The following is a 25,933-nucleotide window of genomic DNA, read 5'->3' on the forward strand; positions in this document are numbered from 1 at the left end:
GGGCCCATATATTCCATCAAAATTAATACAACAGTACCTATCTTTAAAAATGGAAACAAAGAGGACTGTGGGGGTTATAGGCCAGTCAGCCTAACTAAGATATCTGGAAAGATATTGGAACATCTTTTAACATCAATTTGTGACCATTTCGAGGATAATAAGATTGCAAGGAATAGGCAACAAGGATTTGTCAAGAAGAAATCATGCCAGATCAACATGATTTCCTTCTCTGACAGGGTTACTGGCTTAGTAACCAGGAGGGGACTGTAGACTTGATATATCTTGATTTTAGTAAGCCTTTAGACAGAGTCCCACATTCTCATAAGCAAACTAGGGAAATGTGGTCTCTAAATGAAATTACTATAAAGTGGGTGCAAAACTGAGTAGTTACCAATGGTTCGCTGGCAAAATGGGAGGTCATATCTAGTGTGAGCTCACAGGGGTCAGTCCTATTTTCGTTAGTGGTTCAGATACGTGAGTACAGAGTATGCTTATCATATTTGTGGATGACACCAGGCAGGGAGAGGATACCAGCACTTGAGAGGACAGGATTAGAACTGAAAACAACCTTGACAAATTGGAGAATGTATCTGAAATCAGCAAGATGAAATTCAATAAAGACAAGTCAAAGTACTACTTAGGAAGAAAGAAATCAAATTAATAACTCAAAATGGGGAGTAACTGTTAGGCAGTAGTACTAATTAAAAAAAGAGGGTTATAGTGTATCATAAACTGAAGATAAGCCAACAATATGATGCAATTGTGAAAAAGGCTAATATCGTTCTAGGGTGTATTACCAGGAGTACTGTATGTGAAACACAGGAGGTAATTGTCCTGCTCTACTCAGCACTGGTGAGTCCTCAGTTGGAGTACTGTGTCCAGTGCCACACTTTAAGAAAGATGTAGACAAACTGGAGAGAGCGGAGAGGACGACAGCAAAAATGATAAAAGATTTAGAAAACCTGACTTATGAGGAAAGGTTAAAATAACTGGGCATGTTTAATCTTGAGAAAAGAAGAGTGGGGGGAGGGGCTGATAACACTTGTCAAATATCTTAAGGGCTATTACACAGAGGACTGTGATCAACTGTTCTCCATGTCCTCTTAAGGTAGGACAAGAAGTAATTGGCATAAACTGCCATAAGAGAGATTTAGGTTAGATAGGAGAAACCTTCTAACTATAAGGATAGCTAAGCAATACAATAGGCTTCCAAGGAAGTGTGTGGAATACCCCTTATTGGAGGTTTTTAAGAACAAGTTAGACAAACAGCTGTCAGGGATGATCTAGGTATTTTGGTTCTGCCTCAGTGCAAGGGGCTGGACTGGATGACCTCTAGAGGTTCCTTCCAGCCCTACATTTCTCTGATTATATAAACCTTTCTAAGGACGTTTTTCTGCTAGCTGGTCCTTTCCATTTGGCAGAGACAAACAGTGGCAGCCCTGAAGACTTTTGAAAGCTGGCTGCTGCTTTATCTTCCCTTCCTTTTCTGTGTTTTGCCTTTCTCTTATCATTGAGGAGATGCCACAGCCTCACACTTACCTGTTGTTGTGACTCCAGGGATGTTATGTGCAGCTACAAACAGTTCATCTATGGGATCCATTAGATGCTTAATATTGACTTTCCTTGCATTGTAATAATTGCCATCAGCAGACATCCCTGCACGTTCTATTGCTATCAGGTGATCAAATCTAGTCAGAGACAAGGTGATAAATTAGTTAATGGGGGGAATTGTGAAACTTACATCTTACATTTTTCTGCCAGTTGCTTTTCCTGCCACATGCTTCGCTTCTGTCTCCTTAGGTACAAGTTATACTCATTTTGCAAAGCCTCTGAATGCCAGATTGGACCATTTGCTGTACATCTATTTTCCCACCAACTTATATCCAACAGGTAATTTACAGCACAGTTTATCTCAGTCTTGAATTTGGGCCTATACATTTTGTTTTCAATATCTGGTTTGTTTTCTTGGTAGCTTTAATGCAGCCCCTTCACACTGCCAGCAACGAATGGAGAGAGAGGTGAAATCTTTCTCTACCCAGTGGAGCACTGGGTGAATCACTTTAGAGCCCAGATCCTCAGAGATATGTAGGTACCTAACTCCTATTGATATCAATGGGAGTTAGGCACCTATATACCTTTGAGGATCTGGGCCTTAGTCTCTCTGTGCCTCAGTTAAAAAGTAGGTAGCACCTCACATAAGGATACTGGTTTTAAATCATTAAAGTTTGCAATGCAGTTTAAGATCCTCAGAGGGATCCTCAAAATGCAGTTTATTGTTTATAATTTCCTATTTAAAGTACTGTACTGCTTGTAAGTTATTCATTTATTTGGTTTATTTTATTTAACATTTTTGACAAATTTGGTGCTTGTAAATGTGGATGGGAAGCAGCAGGTAGGATCTGTTTTAGGCAGCCCATGTTTAGGATTCTCCCCCCTCATCCCCAAGCTCTGCCAATACACCTCAAGCCTAATGTGCAACATCCTGCTACTCCAGTTCTACTGAATAGAGGCTACCAATTGTGCCAAGTTACTAAGTGGTTTTATGATATGGACTAATACACACTGTGACTGCAGTTGTACTTGTGCAATTGAATTTCCAACATGAAAAAATATTCAGTTTAGCCTCCTAGGATTATGGGATCTACTGAGGTACAAATCAGCTGTAGCTGAATTATGTTCAATTATAAAAGCATCCTCTTGAGTCTAGTGTATGAGAAATGAAAACAGGGTGTTATTGAAATTACAGTTTTTATTAACCCATAGAAAGAAGTGGAAACTGAATGCACTGAAGATGCATATACTTAGATAAGCTGTTATTAAAGAGAATTGGCTGCTAACTGAATATGGCTGTATATGCCCTAGACTTTCATTACACACCTATACACAGAGAAAGTTCAAGGAAAAAAACCCAGTAAGTCCATTACAAGGAAAGGTAAGTTGTTGGCCAGATATTCAATGTATGTACATTTTAGTGCAAACTCCAGTGCATGTATACAAACCCTCAACATATGCACGTTCAAATTGGGGTTTTGTGGCACATCAGAGTTTGCACTTGCATAGTTTGAATGAGTTTTCAGAACTATATCCACTCTTCAAATATTTTGGCTGGGGTGTCTAAAGACAATGAGGATCTTTTTCAGACTATTAAAAACAGATAGGAGGATTTTGCATACTAGAATAAAACGGATTATCAAAGATCTGAGCGTGGATGAAAGTGGACTACAGTCTTGGACTCCAGGATTCTATTCCTGATTCTGCCACTGGACTTTGTGTAGTCTTTGGAAAGACATTTAATCTCTCTGTTAGTGGACTTTTCCCATTGATAAGATGGGGATAATGACGTACAGTATTTCACAGGTGTAGTGTAAGTTAATGAATGTTTGTAGAGGTCTTTAAAATTTTCATCTGAAAGGTGCCATATAAATGCAAAGTAATGTACTTCCTTCCCCATTTCCTGTTGTGCATTGGGATTGCAGAGGTCTCAGAATAATGTGGAATCCTGTATTTCACATGTGCTGCAATACTACAGCAGAGTGGAGTGCTTGTCTCAGAATTTTCTTCCTTTAATTTCAGACCTTCCACTGCTATTGTAATATTTACTTAATATATATTTTATAAAACCAGTCATTTAAAAAGAGAAACAAAACAATTTGATTGCCAGATACTTCATACTTCAAAGGTTTGCTTGCAATCATTATATCTTCTGTGAACAGAGCTGTTCCTTTTACTGTGACTTTGCATAGCCTCCTTGCTACTCATTTTCAGGAACTTAGTACACATACCTGGGTCTTTCAAGATTCCCATTCTCACACAAAAACATCAAAGCTGACTCTGCAGCATCTCCCTGATAACTCAATAGAGGCACTGGTGTCTTCAGTACCCCTAGAGCAAACAAAAATACAAAACGGTTTCCATAGGTCATTTTTTGTGTGCTTAGCTTGGATTTTAAAAGAACAGAACAGTTAGAACTGTAAGGTGATTCTAGCAAACATATGATTGTGTAAGACAATATTTCCCAATTGGAAATACTGGACTAGTTGGCCATCTTTAGCTTTTGCACAATTCAGAGCTACAAGCCAGAGTCTAGAGATGTTATTTGGACTGACAAAAATGAGAAGATGTGCAGGGATGAAGACACTTTAAAAATAAGCTCTCTTCTCACCTCCTTCTTTTTGATGATACACTAAATTTCAAAATACAATGGTAATAGGAAGAAAGATTCTAGATGGATTTCAAAAGATTAGGGACTATACGCTCAATTGGTATAACTCAGTGTAGTTCCAATGAAGTCAATGGAGCTATGCTGATTTAGCCAGGTGCGGATCTGGCCCTTAGAGATTGCACTGAAATAGAGCTTGAACCAGATTAGCAAATTAAAACTGAAAAGCTAACTGTCTTTGTTGCCTAACTGCATGTTTTACCTTGCTGAACAGCATCCTCAATAATCTTTTTATTCAAACCCATGGCTCTCTGGTCTGTTACTATAACAACATCTTTCTCCAAGCTCTGCAACATGGCTGCCATAGCAATGGCTCCTGGAGGTCCATCATTCTCTTCAGGTGGCTCATGGTTGAAGTGAGTAGGAAATCCAGTGGTTATCAGCACTGATCGGGCATGTGAAAGGGAGAGGCAAGTCTTCAGCAGCTCATCCTGGCAGCACAAATGTTTCACGCCCCGGTCTCCTAAAAATCAAAAACAATTTTTTAAAAAGACGGTGCTAGATTTTTAGCATATTAATACCTCTAAGAGGCTCTGTCAAGACCAATCCCTGTCCATCACTGTCGGAGTTCCTGGCAGGGCCAATGAGAAGAGCAGCCAGGCTCTATCACTATTGATCCAGAGATAGTGACAGACCAGGGGAACGGAGACCATCAGCAAAGCACATCATCTCCCACTACGTAAGTGCAGGGAGAGTCTCCTGAATGAACTTATAGAAGGTTGTGAAGACTATTGTCCATTCTGCAGCTCTACTGGGATCACTACCCATGTGTGTACTTGTGAAGGATGTCATAAAGTGGTCATAATGGGGTAAATGAGTAACCCAAAATATTAGGGGATGGAGCCATGCTCTACCCCTGCCTACATCATGTTTGTCACTGGGAGTTCCATACCCCCCAAACTAAATTTGTTTGAGATGCATTTGAATAAAGCAGCAGGTTTCCAGCCTGTAATCCTGGGAGTAGAGTGTTATTTTTGTTGTTCCTAGTGGTCCCTTTACAAAAAGGAGAGGTTGGGAAGCCTCCCTCAGCCTGGACTGAACTGTGGATCATTAATTTGGAAATGAGGCTGAAGTGCAGAATTCAGATCTGGATTCAGATTTCTGAAACCCCAAACAGATGAGGGCTTCATTTCAATTTTTTATAGAGAAGAAGCCAATGGGGTATTGGTTCCGCTCATTGTAAATACTGAGCGAGTGGATAAATTCAGAACCGGATCCACGCTCATATTCAAAATCACTGCTAAATTCAGAAGTGTTGGGGGCAGGAGTTTTGGTAAGTGATGTGAGTGAAATGAGAGGAAAATAAGAGATGTGGGAAGGGAATGCAGAAGATAAACCTAGAAAATATGACAAAAAAGACTCTGGGGCAGAGAGGATTTTGTTCATTGATCCTCCTATTTGGGAGCCACTTTTCTCTTTTAAATAATTCAAGCGTCTTGGCCCAAAGTTGTTCTGTAAAGAACAAAATCAGATTCAGAGAAGATCCAGACCCCAGTTATTTTACACAAGCAAGCTCAAGCACATTCCTGTGTGCATGTCCAAATGCACAGATAAACATTTAAACTCAGGCTCATGCACATGCTCACATGTACACGTAGGAAAACTGCACCAGGACAGGGCAAGGCAATCGATCTGTAAGTGGGCATTTCACACCGTGGCTAGGGACTGTTTCTGAAATGGGAAAGGGAAGATGTCATTCAAACTTGTCCAAACCTGTTAGCTCTAGCCTGTTTCTTCATCAAAGATTATTGAATAATGGCCAAACCAGTAATTCTTTCTGAACTGGTTGAGGGATGGGGCTTGAGGGAGAGTGTAAAATTAACAGGCTGTGATTCCAGTGTAAGAATCTCAATTCCCTGGAAGAAATTGGAATACCGGGCCTAGCACAACAGGGACCAACCTGGCTATGGCCTTTAGACCATACTGCATGATGAACACTAAATAATAATAATTATAATAATTAATAATATAGTCAGATTGAGCCCCATGTGGCTTAGAGCTATCTGGGAGGAAGGAGTGGGACTGGATCTATGAGTGTGTGGTCAGTGAAAATGCCATGATTTCTTTGGTCAAAAGCTCTTCAGAGCAGTTGGATGCAGTGGCAGATTTGCCAACTGGGGCTCCCCAGAAATATGTGTGCTCCCACACCTTGACCCATTTCACCGACCCGGTGCTCCTGGCAGGGAGCGGGGTCGGGGCACAAGGGCTTGCCCTGCTCTGCCTGGTGCTCCTGCCAGGGAGCGGGACAAGCCCCCGTGCCCTGACCCTGCTCCCTGGCAGGAGCACTGGGTGGGCAGGGAAAGCCCCTGTATCCCAACCCTGCTGCCCTGCAAGAGTGCTGAGTGAGTGGAATGGGACAAGCGCCCGTGCCCTGACCTTGTTCCCCAGCAGGAGTGCTGGGTGGGGGAGCGAGGCAGGGCAAGCCCCCATGACCCAACCCCATTTCCCCGCCAGGAATGTGGGGTGTGTGTGATTGTAGGCAGAAGGGATGGGGAGGGGCCCTCACTTGCTCTGGCCCAGGGCCATACAAAAGCTTAATTCGCCTGTGGTTGGATGTCACAATGCAGATGACCTCATCTATCCAGTAGGTTGTGTCGGGACCATCCCTGTTCTGCACTGTCAGTCTGGCTGAAGGAGAGGAGCAGCCAATAACCTTTTCCATAGCCCTAGCACTACTACAAATTGGAGGATTGGGCCAAAAGAAATCTGATGAGGTTCAACAAGGACAAGTGCAGGGTCCTGCAGTTAGGATGGAAGAATCCCATGCATCACTACAGGCTGGGGACCGACTGGCTAAGCAGCAGTTCTGCAGAAAAGGACCTGCAGATTACAGTGGGCGAGAAGCTGGATATGAGTCAGCAGTGTGCCCTTGTTGCCAAAAAGGCCAACGGCATATTGGGCTGTATTAATAGGAGCACTGCCAGCAGATTGAGGGAAGTGATTATTCCCCTCTATTCGACACTGGTGAGGCCACACCTGGAGTATTGCGTTCAGTTTTGGTCCCCCCCACTACAGAAGGGATGTGGACAAATTGGAGAGAGTCCAGTGAAGGGCAACGAAAATGATTAGGGGGCTGGGGCACATAATTTACGAGAAGAGGCTGAGGGAACTGGGGTTATTTAATCTGCAAAAGAGAAGAGTGAGGTGGGATTTGATAGCAGCCTTCAACTACCTGAAGAGGAGTTCCAAAGAGGATGGAGCTAGGCTGTTCTCAGTGATGGCAGATGACAGAACAAGAAGCAATGGTCTCAAATTGCAGTGGGGGAGGTCTAGGTTGGATATTAGGAAACACTATTTCACTAGGAGGGTGGTGAAGCACTGGAATGGGTTACGTAGGGAGGTGATGGAATCTCTATCCTTAGAGGTTTTTAAGGTCTGGCTTGACAAAGCCTTGGCTGGGAGGATTTAGTTGGTGTTGGTCATGCTTTGAGCATGGGATTGGACTAGATGACCTCCTGAAGTCTCTTCCAACCCTAAATTTCTATGATTCTATGTGTGGTCCCTATCTGTATTCCACACATGGGTATGCATGCATGCCACATGCTTGAGTCTAAACATTCTTTCAAGCACTGTCCGTTGGCCCTCTCATACACTATAGGTCTCCTCATGCTGTCGACAAAGGGATAAGAGACAGTGCAGGCTGATGCCTCTCCACTTTCTCTTCTTACTACAATCTAACAGGATCCGAAGCACAGGGAATGGAGGGTAGGTAGTGGAATCAGAGGGCACCACAAATCTTGAAGAACTTCCCGTGTCAGTAAGTAACCTCTATTTCTTCTTCAAGTGATGGTTCCTATGTGTATTCCATAATTGAGTGATTGACAGGCACTGTTGGAAGACAGGATACTGGGCTAGATGGACCATTGGTCTGACCCAGTATGGCTGTTCTTATGTTCTAATGTTCAGTGCTCAGGCTGGAGATGGGTGCGAGGAAGCCAGTAGCAGAGATGCTTGCAGTACTGCAGATCCCATGACTGCATCCACAGCTGACGCATGAACCAAAACGTAGTGTGTTGCAAACGTATGGATAGAACTTCAGGTGGATGCCTTGCAAATATCTTGTAGCAGGACGTCATGTAGGGATGCCATTGAGGCAGCCTGTGCTCTTCTGAAATGACCTGTGACACCTTCAGGGAAGGGATTTTTGCTACCCTGTAGCACTGTAGGATGCATCCCAGAACCCACTTAGAAATCCTCTGGGAGGATATGGCTTGACCACGTGATCTTTCTGCTAGAGCAGTAAAAAGTCTCAATGATTTTCTAATGGGTTTGGTTCTTTGCAGGTGGAGTGGAAGGGCAATCTGGACATCGAGGGAGTGAAGTCCTTTGTCTTCAGCAGAAGTAAAGGGTTTTGGGAAAGATGCAGGTAAATGAATATGTTAGTTAATACGGAATTCAGAAACAACCTGGAGGAGAAACTTAGGGTATAGGGAAAGGGAAACCTTGTCTTTATGAATACTTGTATAAGACGGTCTGCCATGATGACTCCAAGCTCACTGACCCTCCTGGCTGAAATGGTAGCCACTAAAAATGCCACCTTTATGGACAGGTGGATCATGTCACCAGGGTTTGAAGGAGAGACTGGTGAGAGTTGACAGGGTGAGATTAAGGTCCCATTGAGGTGAAGGTTTGATCACTGGTGGGAAGGTCCTGACAAGGCCTTTCATAAACCATACTGTAGTTGGATGAGTGAACACGGAATGTCAATTTACTGGAGGGAGTAAGGCATTAATCACTGCAAGGCAGACTTGCAATGAACTAATAGAGAGGCTTGAGGTCTTCAAGGACAGGAGATCATATAGAATGTTTGGAATATTTGCAGTGGTTGCAGAATATTGGTGGAGTTGTGCCCAGCTGAAAAGTGCCATTTGGCAAGGCAGCAAGTTCTAGTAGAATCCTTCTCCTTTGGGTAAGGATAGCCTGAACAGGAGCAGAGCATGAGTATGCTATGTACCTGCGGATCCGGGTTGAACTCATCCTCCTTGTACACTGATGGTTCCAGTTGCCAGGAAGGAGAGAAGCGGTACGATTCTTGAGAAGTGCCTGGACACCTGAGATAAGAATCCCATGGACCCAATAAGGTCAGAAGGAGGGTCTATTGGTTGCGGAGGACCCAAAGTAAATCAGTACCTGTGGTCCCTGGGGAGGTTGTACCCGGAGGAATAGAGAGTGTGACTCTTTGAATGTCTGTGAGAGATCATCTCTCTCAATGGAGATATTGGAGTGGTTAGCACATCTGACTCATCTTAGTCCAAAAACTGCTCCATCATTATGGGAGCACTCCTGCCAGAGGGTTGGAGGTGAGATGGCTCCAGGGACACCGACGTAGACTCCTCCTCTGGTGTAATAATATCCCTCAAGAGAGCTGGGCTGGAGAGAAGTGGAAACTGTGGATAAGCGAGGAATATATTCTCCGATGTTACGTAAGTTTCTAAATGCCCCAGTGTCCGAGGTTTTCTGGCGGTCAGATCCAGTGGACCTGCTGTGTCTATGGAAACAGCAGTTCTTGGACAAATGAGGCGGTACCGATGGTGGGTCCGGACCAGTGCTCGTAGACAGAACTGGTGAAGGTTGGTTCTTATGCTTCAGTACCAGGGTGATCAACAGAATCAGCGTATCTTTCTTTTTGTGTGTTTGCTCTCCAATCTGGGACTTCTTAGAGGAATCAGTTCCTTAGGTTCTGTGTGCAAAGTCTCACCCAACCTGAAGAGGCTTGAGGAGGAAGCACATCTCTTATGGACAGTCCTCAACGGGGATCTGTCCTTATGCCCATGACAGTAACCTCTACCCTTATGGTAAACCTTAGAAGAAGAGTCTTTGGGCTTAGGTACTGGATGCTCTGCTCCTAGGCATGTGCTTGGAGGGGGACTGCTTGTTATTTGAGGCGGATGTATGGACTGGGGATCTCCCTGGCCCAGGTCAGAAAGGGGCCTCATAGCCTTTTCCATCAGGTGTTTTCTCAAGCAAAGCTCACAGGCTTCTTAGGTTCTGGGTGGGAATGAGAGACAAATACTGGACTTTGCAGAGATATGCGCCTCTGATGTTCGTCACTGATGGAGGAGGAGTGAGGGCAAGAGATGCAATTCTTGAAACCCAGGGCATAGTCCCAGACACAGGGAAGGATTCTCCAACCAGGGGGAAAAACCTCACACTATACTAACTGAACGTTAATTAATTAGTAAGCTAAGAAAAATAAACTATTTACAAATGTCTTTATACGTGGTATAAAGAGTTGAAGGATGAGAAGTCATAGGATTCTAACTCAGGTCATGCAGTGATAAGAAAGGACTGGAGAGGTGTTGGCCTGCACTGTCTCTTATATGCTCAGTCAGGAAGATGAGGAGACCTACAGCATGTGCGGGCCAGCAGACACTGCTTGGAAGAATTTCTGGACTCGGGAGCATGGTATACATGTGTATCCCCATGTGGAATGCACATAGGTACATCACTTGAAGAGTAAACTCTGTTTTCTCCTTAATGTGCTTGTCACACCTGCAGCTAACCATTAAAACAATGGATGGATACATTCTTCCATTGCTTCAACAGGTGAGTGTTCTGCTAGTTTTGACTTGAGTTCTGGGTTTATTTGTTTTTATGGCTTCTCACATGGAAAATGAGTCCAATCCTGGATTTGCAAATGTGGTTGCATGTCTTGCAAGTGTAGTTGTTGGAGGGAGAGCTTGAGGCGCTGGACTTATGACATGCTCTCTTCTCCTGCAGAGACTTCACACACCACTCTTCAAAAGTAGACATGGCCGCATGGCACAGACCTCTCCATCTGGGTGTCTCCAGTGCAACGAGTTCCCAGGTTTTAATGTCCATCTTGCATGCATTGAGATTGGCCTTCAAAGAGTCTTTATATCTGAGGATGGGTCAACCCTTAGAGTTGTTTCCTGTGCTCAGCTGACTGTAAAGCACCACTTTTGCATACAGGAAACCTCCATATAGACTGCATGTCCGACCCAACAAAGTTGAGCCCTGATGAGCATGCTCTCAATACCAGGGATTTGGCAACTCTCAAGCACTTCGGTGTTGGGGATCCTATACTGCCACTTAACACTGAAGGTTTAAGCTCTCCAGCTTTTTGATGTGGTATTAGTAGAGCATCCATGTCTCACAGCTGTAGAATAAGAATAAGGTGAGTACAATAGTGCAGAGGATTTTTATCTTAGTTCTGAGGCAGACTCCATGCTCCCTCCAGGGCCCGTGGGTGAGGCTGCCAAATGCCAAGCTGTCTTTGCCAGGCACTGAGTGATCTCATCATTCAACATGGTGTTCCTGGAAAGTATGCTACGCAGGTAGCAGAATTTTCTGACCAAGTTGAGGGGTGTGTTGTCAATTGTGATGATAGGATCATGGTGCTGGCGATACTGGTGGTCTGCTGCTGGCTGTCTTTTTTCAGGCTGATTGTGAAACTGAAGCACTTCGAGGCATAGGCAAAGTGGTCCACAATAAGCTGGATGTCCTCAAGCATGTGTGCAATGAAGACACAGTCATATTAAAACAATGACTATAATAAAATCTCATGTTTCTTGGCTTCAGTTGGTCATCTGTAGGGGTCTGAAAGGAATTTATTCCTCTTCAATACACAATACGCCAAATCCATTCTGGATTTTTTTTTGCCTTCCTCTGAAGCATCAGAAATTGACCATAGCTGGCGGCAGGACACCGGGCAAAATGGAACAATGTTCTAAAGTGGTACCTTGAATCCTTTGTTCCTAGATGCTTAGCTGTTGACTCTTGCTCATGTGCTCAGGGTCAAACTGATTGCCAGATTTGGGGAAGAAGAAGGCAACTAAAATTGCTGTAGGCTGTGCAAATTGCAGGCTGTTATTTCAGAGACTCAAAGGGAGTTTGAAGGAGACTGTGGGACTATCACTTGTTTCCCAGACTTTAAAGAGCTTGCTTTCATGCTCTACAGAGGGTTTGGACATCATTCTGCAGAGACTGAGAGGGGTAAAATTTCCCAGAAAAGGACCCTAGAGGAGTGTATGTATGTATGTGCACATAATTATATTTTGCACTGAGACCTGCAAAAGTAATAAGTACTAAAACTTGGGGGGAAAACCCTTAAGAGTTGTTGACATTGTTCACAGTTACTTCAAGAGTTGTAGGAAAACTGTTATGCATTCATAGATGGATAGATATTTAGTTCATAAATTTTCCTTTAGAGATTGTGTCATTCTCCTTCTATCTGTACAAACCCTGAAAAAACTAAACTTTGGTCTGTACTACAGCAGAAAGGTAAGCTGAAGTACTGAACAGAAAAGAAATACAATACCTGATCTTAGTATGTTGCCTTCCCCAAACTTGTTATACATAAACATTTAAGCTAAGCAAGATATTATTCCATTCAGAAAAAGTCAGTGTTTAAAAGTACATCGACAAATAAAATCCGCAGCACACTTTATATATGAAGGAGTGAAATGGTACTGAAAAGCTGTTAAAGCAGTAGCCCTCGTCGACATCATCTCACATAGGGAATTATCCTTGAGCTGATGCTAGTATGTTTAAGAGCTCTGCAGTTCATGTACTAGCAATTGCTACTAGTATTCATTTATATATAGATCCCTACCAAATTCACGGCCATGAAAAATGCATCATGGACCGTGAAATCCGGTCTCCCCCATGAAATCTGGCCATTGTAGAGGGGGTCATGGTATTGCCACCCTTACTTCTGCACTACTGCTGGCGGCGGCACTGCCTTCAGAACTGGGCAGCTGGAGAGCGTTGGCTGGGAGCCCAACTCTGAAGGCAGCACTGCCACCAGCAGCAGTACAAAAGCAAGAATGGCATGATATAGTATTGCCATCCTTACTTCTGTGCTACTGCCTTCAGAGCTGGATGCTGGAGAGTGGCGGCTGCTGGCCGGGCACTCAGCTGTGAAGGCTGCACTGCTATCAGCAGCAGTGCAGAAGTAAGGGTGCCAATACCGTGACCCCCCTACAGAGCCTGGCCAACCCCGCACTCCAACCCCTTTTTGGATTGGGACTCCCATGGTTACACCACCATGAAATTTCATTAAATCTTATGACCATGAAATTTACCAAAAGGGACCATGAATTTGGTACAGCCCAGTGCTTAATTTGTGCCAGGGCTTGCCAGGACTGAGCCCTGTCACCTCTAAGCTTGCCACGCCAATTATGAAAGTAAATAATTGCTTGAGCCCTGGCACCTAATTGCTTGAGCCCCAGCATCTCTTTCGTTACAAGTAGGGCCCTATTTATATACAGTAACTAGATTTCTTCCTGGTGAGAACTAGCTTGTGGGTCTCCAGTCACCTTGCAACAGTCAGGTCAGGGGCGGCTCTAGGCACCAGCAAAACAAGCTGGTGCCTAGGGCGGCAAAATCTAGGGGGCGTCCCCTGCGGCCGGGGGGGCGGCAGGCTGGGCCGGGGGACCTGCCGCAGTCATGCCTGCGGGAGGTCCACTGGAGCCCGGGACGACTGGACCTGCCACAGGCATGACTGCGGGGGGGCGCTCGTCCCGCGGCTTGGCTGGACCTCCCGCAGGCATGACTGCGGCAGCTCAAGCGGAGCCGCCGGACCCGCGAACCGTCCGCAGCCGCGGGAGGTCCAGCCGAGCCACGCGGGACCAGCGGACCCTCTGCAGTCATGACTGCGGGAGGTCCGCTGCTCCCGCGGCTCCGGGGCGCCTCCCGCGCATGACTGCTTGGGGGGGCCAAAAACGTAGAGCCGCCCCTGAGTCAGGTGCATCTGCCTAGGGTTTTCAGTGATGGTCAGCAGTACATGATGTTAGTGTGAAAATGAATGTAAGGCAAACCCTCAGCTGGACCAGGGCTGCTCACTCAGCTATGACTCACCCCTCCAGCAGAGCCTGCAGTGACTAATCTCTCAGGCATGCTGCAACAGCCTATCCAGGGGCAGGGGCTGATGACCCCCCAGACACAGGTATTTCACACTCCCCACCAGAGCCACAACTTGGTCTGTGCAACAGCACCATTTAGCTAGGAATCTTCCTGCTGCCTCATGGTGTTACAGATTCCCTAGGCTTCCAGCCTGCCCTTGATCCTATCCCTGTTCCTGCTCCAGCCTTGCCTAAGCCTTGTTCTAGCCCGCTTCAGCTGCTCCAGCCCTGGTCCTGACCAGTTCCAGCCCTGCACCCAGATCCTGACCCCCCAGACTCTTGGACTGACTCCAGCCCAGTTGCGACTTCATCCTGCTTCCAAATTCTGACTACGATCCTGAGTTGGCACATCTATGGACTCTGACCCTGGTTCTTACCCACGGCTCGTCCCTGGACCTCAGTTTCAGTGCTGCCCTCGGCCTGGTCCCAACTCTTCCTCCTGCTTCAACCCTTGATATCTGTTCTCGGACACTGCTTTAACCACCAGGCATGACTGTCTAGAACTCAGAGTCTGAAAATGAGACCAGGAATGGGAACTGAATTGATGCCTGACTTTATCTGGTGCAGACCCAGTACCTTAGGCTGGCCCAAAGTAGTCCATTTGGTAAGGTGGAAGGGGAGAAGTAACAAGGTTCAATCAGAATAATCTAACATTGGAATTCTTTGTAACATTTGGAATTACCTTTCAATTTTTACTATTTAAGGTCAACTATGCAATATCTAAATGAACAGAATGATCATACTAATTTAGTATGACAAATCCTATGTTTCCAGAATTATTAATTCTACAATAACTCAAGAAAAAAATTTTTTTTACCTGGATCTACTCCAATTAGGCTTTCTAGCTCTCTTATCTTTTGCACAGCTGTTTCTGATGCAATGCTATAATGCAAAGGATTTTGAGAAATGCAGTGGACCTTGGGGATTTCTTTAGAGTTATGAACTGGAGCATCTTCATTCTTCAGGTCAGTAATAAACATGCACCCAGGAGAATGTGTAAAAGCCAGTGGAGACTCTACAATAGATGGAAAAACTTCAACTCAATAAACTAATACAATATACTAATAACAAAAATATTATTGATAAAGCACTGGAACAATAAGAAAAATAGAAAAGTTGCATCCTAAAACATATACATGTTCCCTACCACAAAGAGCTTACAATATAAGATGACAAGTGACACGTGAAGGGAGCTAATCAAATATATACATAAGTAACATTGTAAGTTTGTGTGTGTATGTGTGTATATATACACACACACACACACTAACACATCTGGAGGAAAGAACGGTGGGCTTATGAATCAGTTGAACGCATTTTCACTTAAGAAAAAGACTATATGAAAATGGATTTAGATGATCGGGCTTATATTTTCAGAAGTGTCCCCATTTTTGTTACCCAGCTTGAACGATTTAGAACCTGATTTTGGAGGCACTGAGCACTTGCAGCTCCTAATGGAGTTAATCTGAAAATCAGATCTTAGATGTCTCAAGTTGGGCACCCTAAATCAGTGATAATTTTGACAATTTAGGTACAGGTGACTTGCCTACAGTCATACAATGAGTCAGTGGTACAGCTGGGATTAAAAATATAATCAGTCACCCACTTCTGTAGTACAAACACTAAACAACATTGCCTTTCTTTAGTATCTGTATTTGCTGTATAGTAAATGTGTGTGTGAGGCAGCCTGCCCACTGTAAGCACTGCTCTAGTCCATGTTACTAAACTCACTTTGCAGAAGCACTAAAAAAATACACTGGGCCTCATTCTCCATTGCTTTTGCCTTGTGTAATCATTTAGACCCAATGTAAAACACTGCCACTTTGATTTGCAAGCATTTCACATCCACTGTGCCCTCACTTCGCATTAAATATAAATGACTGCATAAGGTGCAGTGTAGAGCTGTGTGGAGAATGGAAATGCTGTTTCACAAAGAATCCTGAAGTTTGTTTTTGTTGTGATTTGGAACAAACCCCTAAATTTTTGAAATTCTCTGTGAAAGAAAATTCAGGAAAAATTTTTTTTTGGATCAGTCAAAAAAAAATTTTATTTTATTTTTTTTTTAGAAAATCAAAATGTTTTGTTTCAGTTGACTTTATTTTATATTGTAAAATATAATTAGGCTTGGCAAAATTAGATTTTTAAAGTAATTTTGACATGTAATATTGATGTTTATTTTTAAGCATTTTGTTATTGTTAGTGAATTAAATGTTTATAGTAGTGTAAAATTATGGTTTTAAAGAACAGGAAAAGCTGTGTTATCCGGCCCTGTACCAACCAGAGAGCTCTATAAACTGGCATTTCTAATCTTCATAGAAAGTCTGCTTTATAGTCCCGGTTGGTGCGAGGCCAGCAGACTCCCTATGTGGCTTCCTGGCAGTGGCGACATGTTCCTGCTGCTCCTAGGCGGAGGAAAGGCCACGAGGGGTTCAGAGTGTGGGAGGGGGGTGCAGGGCTGGGGTGCGGGGGGAGATGAGGAGCACAGGCTCTCGGACGGAGTTTGGGTGCAGGGGGGGGATTGGGGCGCGGGCTCTAGGAGGGGGGAGGGGATGCGGGGTGCTGGATCCGGGCAGGGTGCTCACCTTGGATGGCTCCGCGCAAGCAGCGACCAGTCCCTGTGGCCCTTAGATGGAAGTGCAGCTAGGTGGCTCTGCGCACGCTGCCCCCGCCCCAGCGCTAGCTCTGCAGTTCCCATTGGCTGGGAACCACAGCCAATGGGATCTGCGGGGGTGGCGCCTGTGAATGGGGGCAGCGTTTGCAGAGCTGTCTAGCTGCACCTCTGCCTAGGGGCCGCAGGGACTCATCGCTGCTTGCGGGGAGCCACCTGAGGGGAGCAACCCCAGATTCGGCACTCCGCGCACCCCAACCCTCTGCCCCGCACTCTCCCCCACACTCAAACTCCCTCCCAGAGCCTGCGCCCTGCGTGCCCCCACTCCCTCACTCTTAGTTAATCAGAAGTTTTTACTTACCAGCACCCCCCATTCTCCCAACATGCCAGATAAAAAAGCTTTTACTGTATTCTCACCTTATTTTTAATCAATTAAATTTTTTTACAGTTGCTGGAAATTATGGGGAGGGTCAGGCAATAATTATTTAAGACAGTATATGTTGAGGTTCACAAAGTTAAAGCTATATAACTATCAAAACAAAAATTGTCAATGTTACATGTCCAAATGTACAAAGTAAATATCCTTAAATCAAACTAAAGTTCTCAAGCAGCATTTTTCTTACTCTGTCTATCTGTAAATTCAATTATTATTGATGGAAAGATTTTTTAAATCATTTTATGTATGTATGGTGAAATCTATGTTTACTGACGGTTAGCAATTAAAATCTAATCCTTCCAAGTGTATATATACACAATATAATATAAAATCTGAAAAAAATGTGAAAGAAAGCAGTTTCAAAATGAAAAATGAAAATGGTTCTTTACCAAAATGCTGAAACGCAACATTTCTACATAACACTTTTTCTCCAGTTTTCCTCCTAAACAAAATTTTGGTGATATTAACAAGATTTTGCATTTAATTTTGATTCTGATGGAAGAAGAGGTTACTTATCATCTTATACAGTAACCTGAGTTCAAGTTGTTTTGTCCCTGTGGGTGCTCCATTTGAGGATGTGCGTGAGCTTGTGCACTCTCCATCAGAGATTCTTCTGCTAGTATATCCCACAGGTCCGCACCTGTATTGTATGCTGCCTTATGCTCTGGTAAGAGGGCATATAGATAAAAGCAGACCCACACCTCTCCAGTTCCTTCTCAACCTCAGAGCATAGTAAAAGTCCGAAGCAAAGGGGAAAGGAAGATGAACAGTGGAGCACCCATACAGAGGAAACATCTCAAAGAATTCCAGTTACTGTACAAGGTAAGTAACCTCTCCTTCTTTGAGTGTTGTCCATTTGGGTTTCTCATGAGGAGACTACCAAGCAGTACCTTAATGTGGAAGAGGATGCTGAGGAGGTGGATCCAGTACAGAGTGCAGAACAGCTTCACCGAATATCATGTCCACTTTGGTGGCATGGAGTAAGGGATAATGCTGTGAAAAATATGTGAATGCAGGACCAGATGGTGGCCTTGCAAATGTCCTTGAGGCATACCTTCCTAAGGAGGGCATTGGAAGTAGATTGAGCCTGCATGAAGTGAGTAGTGACTCTAGGAGGGTGGGTACAATCAGGGCTGGCTCCAGGTTTTCTGCCACCCCAAGCAGGAAAAAAAAAAAGCAGTGGCAGCGCAATCGTGCTGCTCCACTCTTCGGCGGCAATTCGGCAGGAGGTCCTTCACTCCAAGAGAGACTGAGGGACCCGCCTCCGAATTGCTGCCGAAGACCCGGACATGCCGCCCATTGGTATTGGCCGCCCCGAGCACCTGCTTCTTTAGCTGGTGCCTGGAGCCAGCCCTGGGTACAATCTATAAGTCTCATAGCATGCCAAAATGCATCCTGATACCTACCCACACAGTCTCTGAGAGGAGATTGAGTGACCCATCATCGGCTCTGCAAAGCAAACTAAGAGCCTGGGAAAAACCCTGAAGGGCTTAGTTATGCCTGCTTGAAGTTAAAATATGTTGATATGTAGTGACAACTTTCGAGGAGTCCATTTGCCTTGGGCTTTAGGATTTTGCAGTTGAGCACTGGAGGCTATAAGGGAGGCAACCGTGGTGATGATGTGTGTGGGAGATGGACATGAGAAGGGGGTTCCCATACAGACTTTTAAAGGGTCCTTCCAGCAATTGAGGGAGTCGAGTACCATCTGAGGGCCTGACACCTCCCTGGGAGTGTAGGTTGTCTTGTGCCTGCTGGGAGTGTAGGTTGTCTTGAGCCAGGCTTGAAGACACCAGGAGTTCAGCCTTGCATGAAGGATTACAGAAGTTCAGACTGCCTTGTGTCCCAGAAGCTGAAGACAAGTTCTCACTGTGGTTCGTGGGCTCTGCTGTAAGAATGAAGATCAGGTTGGACCTCTTGGCAAGCCTGTCCACAGGTAGGTATGTTTTGGCTGTCTCCGAGTCTATGCAGTGCATGGGTGTCAGGGTTCATATGTTGAGGCGAAGGCTTTGGGGGTGGAACAGAGCTAGGGCCTTCTTAGTGGCCAACTGGACTTCCAGGAAAGTATAGTCCTTGAGGAGCCAGTTATCCAGATACGCAACAAGGACTATTCCTAACTATTGAAGGTGGGTTTCGAAGCCGGAGAGAAGCCACAGCCCGGCACCTGCCAGGGACAGAGAACGCCGGCGCCCGCAGCCTGCAGCCCTGGAGTACTCTGTCCCCAGCAGGCGCGGGGCCCCGGCTTCTCTCCCCTGCTGGACACTAGGCGGGCCTCGCGCCTGCTGGGGACAGAGAACACCGGCGCCCGCAGCCTGCAGCCCCGGAGTTCTCTGTCTCCAGCAGGCGCAGGGCCATGGCTTCTCTCCGGCTTAAGCCGCGGCCCCGTGCCTGCCGGGGACCTAGAACACCGGTGCCCGCAGCCTGCAGCCCCGGAGTTCTCTGTCCCCGGCAGGCGCGGGGCCCCGGTTTCTCTCCCATGCTGGGCATTAGGTGGGGACCGAGAACACTGGCGCCCGGAGAAGCCGGAGAGAAGCCGCAGCCCCACGCCTGCCAGGGACAGAGAACACCGGCGCCCGCAGCCTGCAGCCCCAGAGTTCTCTGTCCCCGGCAGGCGTGGAGCCCTGGTTTCTCTCCCATGCTGGGCACTAGGTGGGGACCGAGAACACTGGCGCCCGGAGAAGCCGGAGAGAAGCCGCAGCCCCACGCCTGCCAGGGACAGAGAACACCGGCGCCCGCAGCCTGCAGCCCCGGAGTTCTCTGTCCCCGGCAGGCGTGGAGCCCTGGTTTCTCTCCCATGCTGGGCACTAGGCGGGCCCGGTGCCTGCGGGGACCGAGAACACCGGCGCCCGGAGAAGCCGGAGAGAAGCCACAGCCCCACGCCTGCCAGGGAAAGAGAACACCGGCACCCGCAGCCTGCGGGCCCTGGAGTTCTCTGTCCCCGGCAGGCGCAGGGCCACGGCTTCTCTCCCCTGCTGGGCACTAGGCGGGCGCACATAAATGCCCCAGCGGGCACCATGGCGCCCACAGGCACCACGTTAGGGACCACTCAGCTACGCTATTCACATAGCTGAAGTATCGTATCTTAGATCGACCCCGCACAGTAGTGTAGACAAGCTCCAATACAGGAGAGGCAGCTGGAATGCCTATCACAGAAGGGAGAAAGACCTGTGTCAGGATTGAAAGGGCTTGAATCCTGGGGTCTTGGGCATACCCTGCCAGGAAATCTGCTACTCAAGAAGGCCTGAGAGAAAAGGGGGCTCTCAAAGAAAGAAGGAACAGATGGGGGAACCCACCTTCAAAGAACATCTGTGCTATAAAATGTAAATTAATAACAGCAAAAACAAAACAAATATCAACAACTAAAAATTAATTATAAAACAAAAATAAAGAGTAAAAGGGCAGAAGAATAACTGTGTCAACTAGATAGCTGGTACCACAGAACTCCATCTCAAGCTGCAGGCAGTTAAGAATGAACTGGAGTAGCATGGGTCCACTCCTCCCTACATATTTGCATACTGGAGCACAAGGAGGTGTACAGCGCAGGTGCGGCCGTGCAGGCACTACTAGCAGAAAGGTCTCCAAGAGTGCATGGGCATGTGCACAACCACATGTGGAGCACCCATAGGGAAAATAACTCAATGAACTGTTCCAACAGAAAATGAGTCCATCAAAGATTTTTCATCCTGCTCTAGTTCAGGGCAATGAAGATCAGACCCACTAACCACATCCTGCCAATAAGAACTCTCTCAGTGTACAGTGAGCAACATAAAAATGAAACCACTGTTATCTCAAACATAAAAAGTCCATCATACTGCAGTTGCTGACTGCTTCCACCCCTGTTACTCCGCAGGCCCAAAACACTGGAACATCCTGAGGGTGAGGCTGAACTGGATCTCCATAGTCTGGGCTGGAAAGGTTTTGGATTCCTAATAGGCCTATGATTGACAAACAGTAAAAACGACATTAAATTCCAGCAAAGCAGTAATGGTATAAAGCTGAGCTCATGCAGTGACACTGTGTTAAAACTGCAGCATGAAAAACAGTAATAGCAAGGCCAACCTATGACTCAACTGGCCTGTTAGGTTCCCTTAGCATGCATGTATGTGTCCTCGATTCCTGTCCTAATATTACACGCCTTACATTTTTTTTGTATATTAGTAAAACATGGATGATGACATTTTATTACATATTATATCTGGCTATATCTGAGACAAATGAAAACCTGCTGAGCACTCTCTGAATTTTACAGTTCCTAGGAAACATTCTTACAATATCTGATCTATTCACTCAAGAGATACTTTCATAAGAGTAGTGGTGGGTTATTCCTATTTGCCCATGCAGGCATGTTCCTATCCAGTGCTTTGTCCAGCCTATTTTCATTAACTAAAGATATGGGCCTTAACTACTTCCCTTTGGCAGTTATTCCACAGCCTATTAGATCTCACTATCAAACTTTTCCTGTTCTTTGGCCTAAATCCTTTGCTTGATTTAATTCAATTATTTCTAGTTATACTGTCCTGGATCATCCTCAACAATTGCTCTCTCCCCTTTGTGTTTACATTCTTCAGACACTTGCAGCTGGTTTTCTTATTTCCCCCCCACCTGCCTTAGACTTCATTTGAGTAAGCCACATGTGATTATTTAAAACACTCCTCAGGGACCAACAAAAATAGCCTCTTAATCATTTTTGTTGCTCTTCTCTGAACTCACTCCAATTTGTAGTTTGCCTTCTAGAAGTTAAATACCCAGACCTGTATGCATTATTCTAGGTGCAGTGTCACTAGTGCCATATAGACCTCCCTCCATGCTCCGTGATTTGATATAGCCAATAACTTCACTGGTTTTTTTTATTACTGCCATATCATAATAAAAGGTCATTTCTAATATGTTTTCCACTGTTGCCCTTTGATATTTTGCTTTCCAAACATAATCTTCCTATTGAATAGCTGTATTCCATTTTCCCCTACATGAATGAGCTTACATTTTTCTATGCTGGACTTCATTTTGCTTGTTCCTGTCTATATTTTTAAACTCTTCAATTCAATTATATTATTTTCTCTGTCCTCACAGTTGTTTTTAACACATCTTAGTTCAATATTATTTTTAAATACAATGTGATGTTTACTTTCAAGTTCATTAATGAAGATGCTAAATAATACCAGACTTACAACTGATCCCGTCTTGAAACTGACATCCTCCAACACTGCCATGTATTGTTACCCTTTCCAATGACGGGACAGTGCACATATTCAAGCCAAACCACATGTATTTTTCAAATAAGATTTAATCAAATACTTTACTGAAATCCAAATAGACTACAATGAGGAGTCCTTGTGGCACCTGAGAGACTAACAAATTTATTTGGGCATAAGCTTTCATGGGATATAACCCACTTCATCAGATGTATGGAGTGGAAAATACAGTAAGCAGGCCAATTCAATTAGGCTGGACGTGTCCCATTGGCCTCATTAGCACCAAGCCCTCACTTGGTAAGGCAACTCCCATCTTTTCATGTGCTGTATATTTATACCTGCTTACTGTATTTTCCACTCCATGCAGCTGATGAAGTGGGTTATATCTCACGAAAGCTTATGCCCAAATAAATTTGTTAATCTCTAAGGTACCACAAGGACTCCTCATTGTTTTTACTGATACAGACTAACACGGTTACCACTCTGAAACCTGTCACCAAATAGACTACATTACTTCTTTCCCTGTTTCACACATCCATCTTCTTATCCAACACATTTTCTCTGTTCAGTCACATCAAACCTTCACTTCCAGCTAAACTAAATTGTAAACAAATCAGTACCTATGTACCTATAAAAAGGTTTAGGTTTTCATGTAGCCACTTGAAATTTAGGCTGAAGCTTATTGTCCCCCATACTTTTTGTCAATTTTTTTCCTTAGCTTTATGGCCAGTGTAATACACTCTTAGAGTGAAATGTATGGAAAGTACACTGACCAGGGTTACCAATGTGAACTGGTGCTCCATGTGAGTCTTTCAATGGATAAGTAGCTTCCACAACTGCTTCTAACTTGTCTTCAGGAATCGGTCTCATTGTGACCACTAAATTGCAGCAAAAACTAGCAACTCTGCAGCAAGGCATATCTGTCTGACAAAATTTAAAAAATAACCAAGGCATTAGCAGGAATTGAAGAACTATCAAGGCTTATTTTCAGTTCTGAAATGACTATGCACCCTTGAATTTACAAGGGGCACATTTTAACATACATTTTTAAAGGATTTTGAGTAATATTGTAACTAGCATCCAATGAAAATAATCCATTTCCTATAACAATCAATGAATAAACCAGACAGTCTACCCTTTAGCTCTTGTAATTAACATGTTTTACAGTGACTATCTTCTGCACCATTAATTTTATATTCTAAGAGCTAAATCCTTAATTTGGCATATGCAGCACAAATCTTGGTAAACCCAGATATACTGTGGACCCCAGGTGCTGCCGGTTTCTCTCCTTTTGGGGGGTGGGGCGGGGAAGCACAAAGAAACAGATCTATTGGCCACAACCCTCCATGCATGCTAAAATGCAGAAACTGCATATAGCAGAGTTTGCAAAGATCCTACAGATCCTTATCGCAGTACACCCCAAAACTGGCAATCTTCCATTTACATTGCAGAAATACTCAAGTTCCATTGGGCCAGGGCCTTTCCTGCCCATGGAAGAGGAGCCACAGATTGGTCCTAAGAAATTTTAATGTGGAGTCATTTCCACTTAGAAACACACATCTAGGTTATAAAGACAAAATGTCATTCCAAGTTAATTTGTCATTTGAGATATAGTAAGCAAACCAACAAATAATACTGTCTGCACAGGAAATTTTTAATAAAAGGTATTTGATTTCAATTAAAGTATAGAGAAATAATAGTTAAGGATCATTCATAGGTCTACATTCAAAAGGTAGCATTTATTTTACCTTGATATTGCCATTATTGCAATAAATAATGATATTTTTAAATTCTAGAATGTAATAAACACAATTAGACCAATTCTTCTTTGTAAACAACTTCATGTATTTTCTCCAACCTGAAGACTAACATAGGCTCTCACTGTGAGAGTGATTTTTTTCTTCTCATTGAGACCAAGAAAACAGAAACAAACATGTTGAATGATAACCCAAGGTGAAACAAAAATCCATTGCATAGTACAGTCAACCTTTTAACTAAACAGCAAATCCATGCGGAGATACTAAAAGTGGTTTAATAATAGTCAATATTGTGTGTATTGGAGATGGTCTGCAGTACAGGTTTCAGTGTACAAAAATGTGCTGATGTAACCCTATCTGAACCTCGATGTAATTTAACAATTATTGTGTTCTTACCTTGTACATGCTTACGTTGCATTTCTGCTCAACGTTCCTTAGAGGAACACCAACCTTGTGGGCTGCCTTTTCAAATGAGTCGCTGCAGCCTAAGTAAAAAGTCACCATGTCTTTAAGCTGATCAAAATAATCCTTTAGACTTGTCAAAGTGCCAGTACAAGCTCCATACTCATATATCCTGTATTGCAGGCAATCAGTTCTAATGAAATAAAGAAAGACCTATACTGTCACAATTATCACAATTTTTTTAAGCAAAATGAATTAGAATAATTCAAGAAATGTTGACTAAATTGACATTCATGAAGTGTTAAAGCTCAGGATTTTTCCTGTTCTGTCCATTTCTTTTTCTTCTTGGTGATAGTGTAACCAACACAAAAAAAGTGGTTGATCTACCTTGCTGTAACAGTTGACCTTTAATATGGGTTGCACATGTCTGTTCCACCGTGGGTGTGAGTGCACCCTGTCCACAGATGTTAGAGATTTTTTTCCCCTCAGCGGCACCAGTCGGTGTGGCTTGAGCAGGGCCGGCTCTGGCTTTTTTGCCGCCCCAAGCAAAAAAAAAAAAACAAAACAAAAAAACCACCTGCGGCGTGGCTGGAGCGGCAAAGCAGGAAAAAAACAAAAACCTGCGGGGCGGCCGGAGCCAGGGTGCCAGGGTCTTCAGACCACTGCAGACGTGCCTCGGCTAGCGGGGGAGGGTGGGAGGGTGAGGGAGCGGGGGGAGAGAGAGAAGGGGAGCAGCCAGGGCTTCAGCAGGGCACTCACCACGTGGCCCCGACCACCGCACCGCCTGCCGGGAGGGCTCTGCGCCGCTCCGGTCGGCGGGCAGGGAAGAACGCGGGCTGCCCTGCCGGGCTTGTTACAGACCTGGCATCAGCTGGGGCAGACGGAGCGTGCAGCCCGCTCCCAGCAGGGCACTCCCCTCCTCCACGCCGCTGCCCCCTACAGGGCGGCCGGATCGGCAAACAAAACAAAAAAAAGCGGCTGTGCTGCCCTAGGATTGGGCGGAATGCCGCCCCGTAGAATCTGCCATCCCAAGCACAAGCTTGGGCTTGAGAGCCCTCTGTCGCCATGCACCACTGCGTGCTGGTATAAGAGAGCAGAGCAGCCACTGACTCGCCATAGTTCCTTTGTACCAGACAAACTCCAATAGAGAGGGGATTGTGCGAGGGTTGTGGAGTGGACATATGGAACACATCTTGAAGAATAACAATTAAAGAAAGGAAGGTAACTGGTTTTTATTCTTTGAGTGATTGCACATGTCCATGCCACTGTAGGTGACTCAAAAGCAAACATGCAAGGAGGTGGATTTGGAGTCTACCTGAACAGTGATTTTAAGAGAGCCTGTCCAAAACTGGCATTGTCTCTGGACCAGTGGTTCTCAACCTATTTACCACTGTGGGCCACATATGCAGCTCTCTCTATGTGTTATGTGGGCCGAATCCACACAATATATATACTA

The 25,933-nt window shown here is 44.8% G+C and overlaps 1 protein-coding gene and 1 long non-coding RNA gene across 10 annotated transcripts in view; one reads left to right on the top strand and one right to left on the bottom strand.

Moving 5' to 3' along the window:
* DGLUCY (D-glutamate cyclase) overlaps positions 1 to 25,933 on the bottom strand; it is a 98,306-nt gene that overhangs the window by 34,370 nt on the left and 38,003 nt on the right. For all 9 annotated transcript variants that reach the window (XM_045014147.1, XM_045014143.1, XM_045014146.1 and 6 more), the window contains 7 exons: positions 24,472 to 24,670; positions 23,092 to 23,242; positions 20,939 to 21,061; positions 14,903 to 15,100; positions 4,422 to 4,682; positions 3,783 to 3,882; positions 1,540 to 1,688 (listed from right to left, as the gene is read on the bottom strand). In XM_045014147.1, coding sequence (XP_044870082.1) covers positions 1,540 to 1,688; positions 3,783 to 3,882; positions 4,422 to 4,682; positions 14,903 to 15,100; positions 20,939 to 21,061; positions 23,092 to 23,242; positions 24,472 to 24,670 — 1,181 coding nt within the window. The remainder of the gene's footprint in view (positions 1 to 1,539; positions 1,689 to 3,782; positions 3,883 to 4,421; positions 4,683 to 14,902; positions 15,101 to 20,938; positions 21,062 to 23,091; positions 23,243 to 24,471; positions 24,671 to 25,933) is intronic.
* LOC123368918 lies at positions 1,829 to 8,698 on the top strand. Its single transcript, XR_006578930.1, has 3 exons — positions 1,829 to 1,890; positions 7,901 to 7,976; positions 8,503 to 8,698. It is a non-coding gene; the product is annotated as an uncharacterized LOC123368918 (long non-coding RNA).

This window comes from Mauremys mutica, chromosome 4 (genome assembly GCF_020497125.1).
Source record: "Mauremys mutica isolate MM-2020 ecotype Southern chromosome 4, ASM2049712v1, whole genome shotgun sequence".
Lineage (NCBI taxonomy): Eukaryota > Metazoa > Chordata > Testudines > Geoemydidae > Mauremys > Mauremys mutica.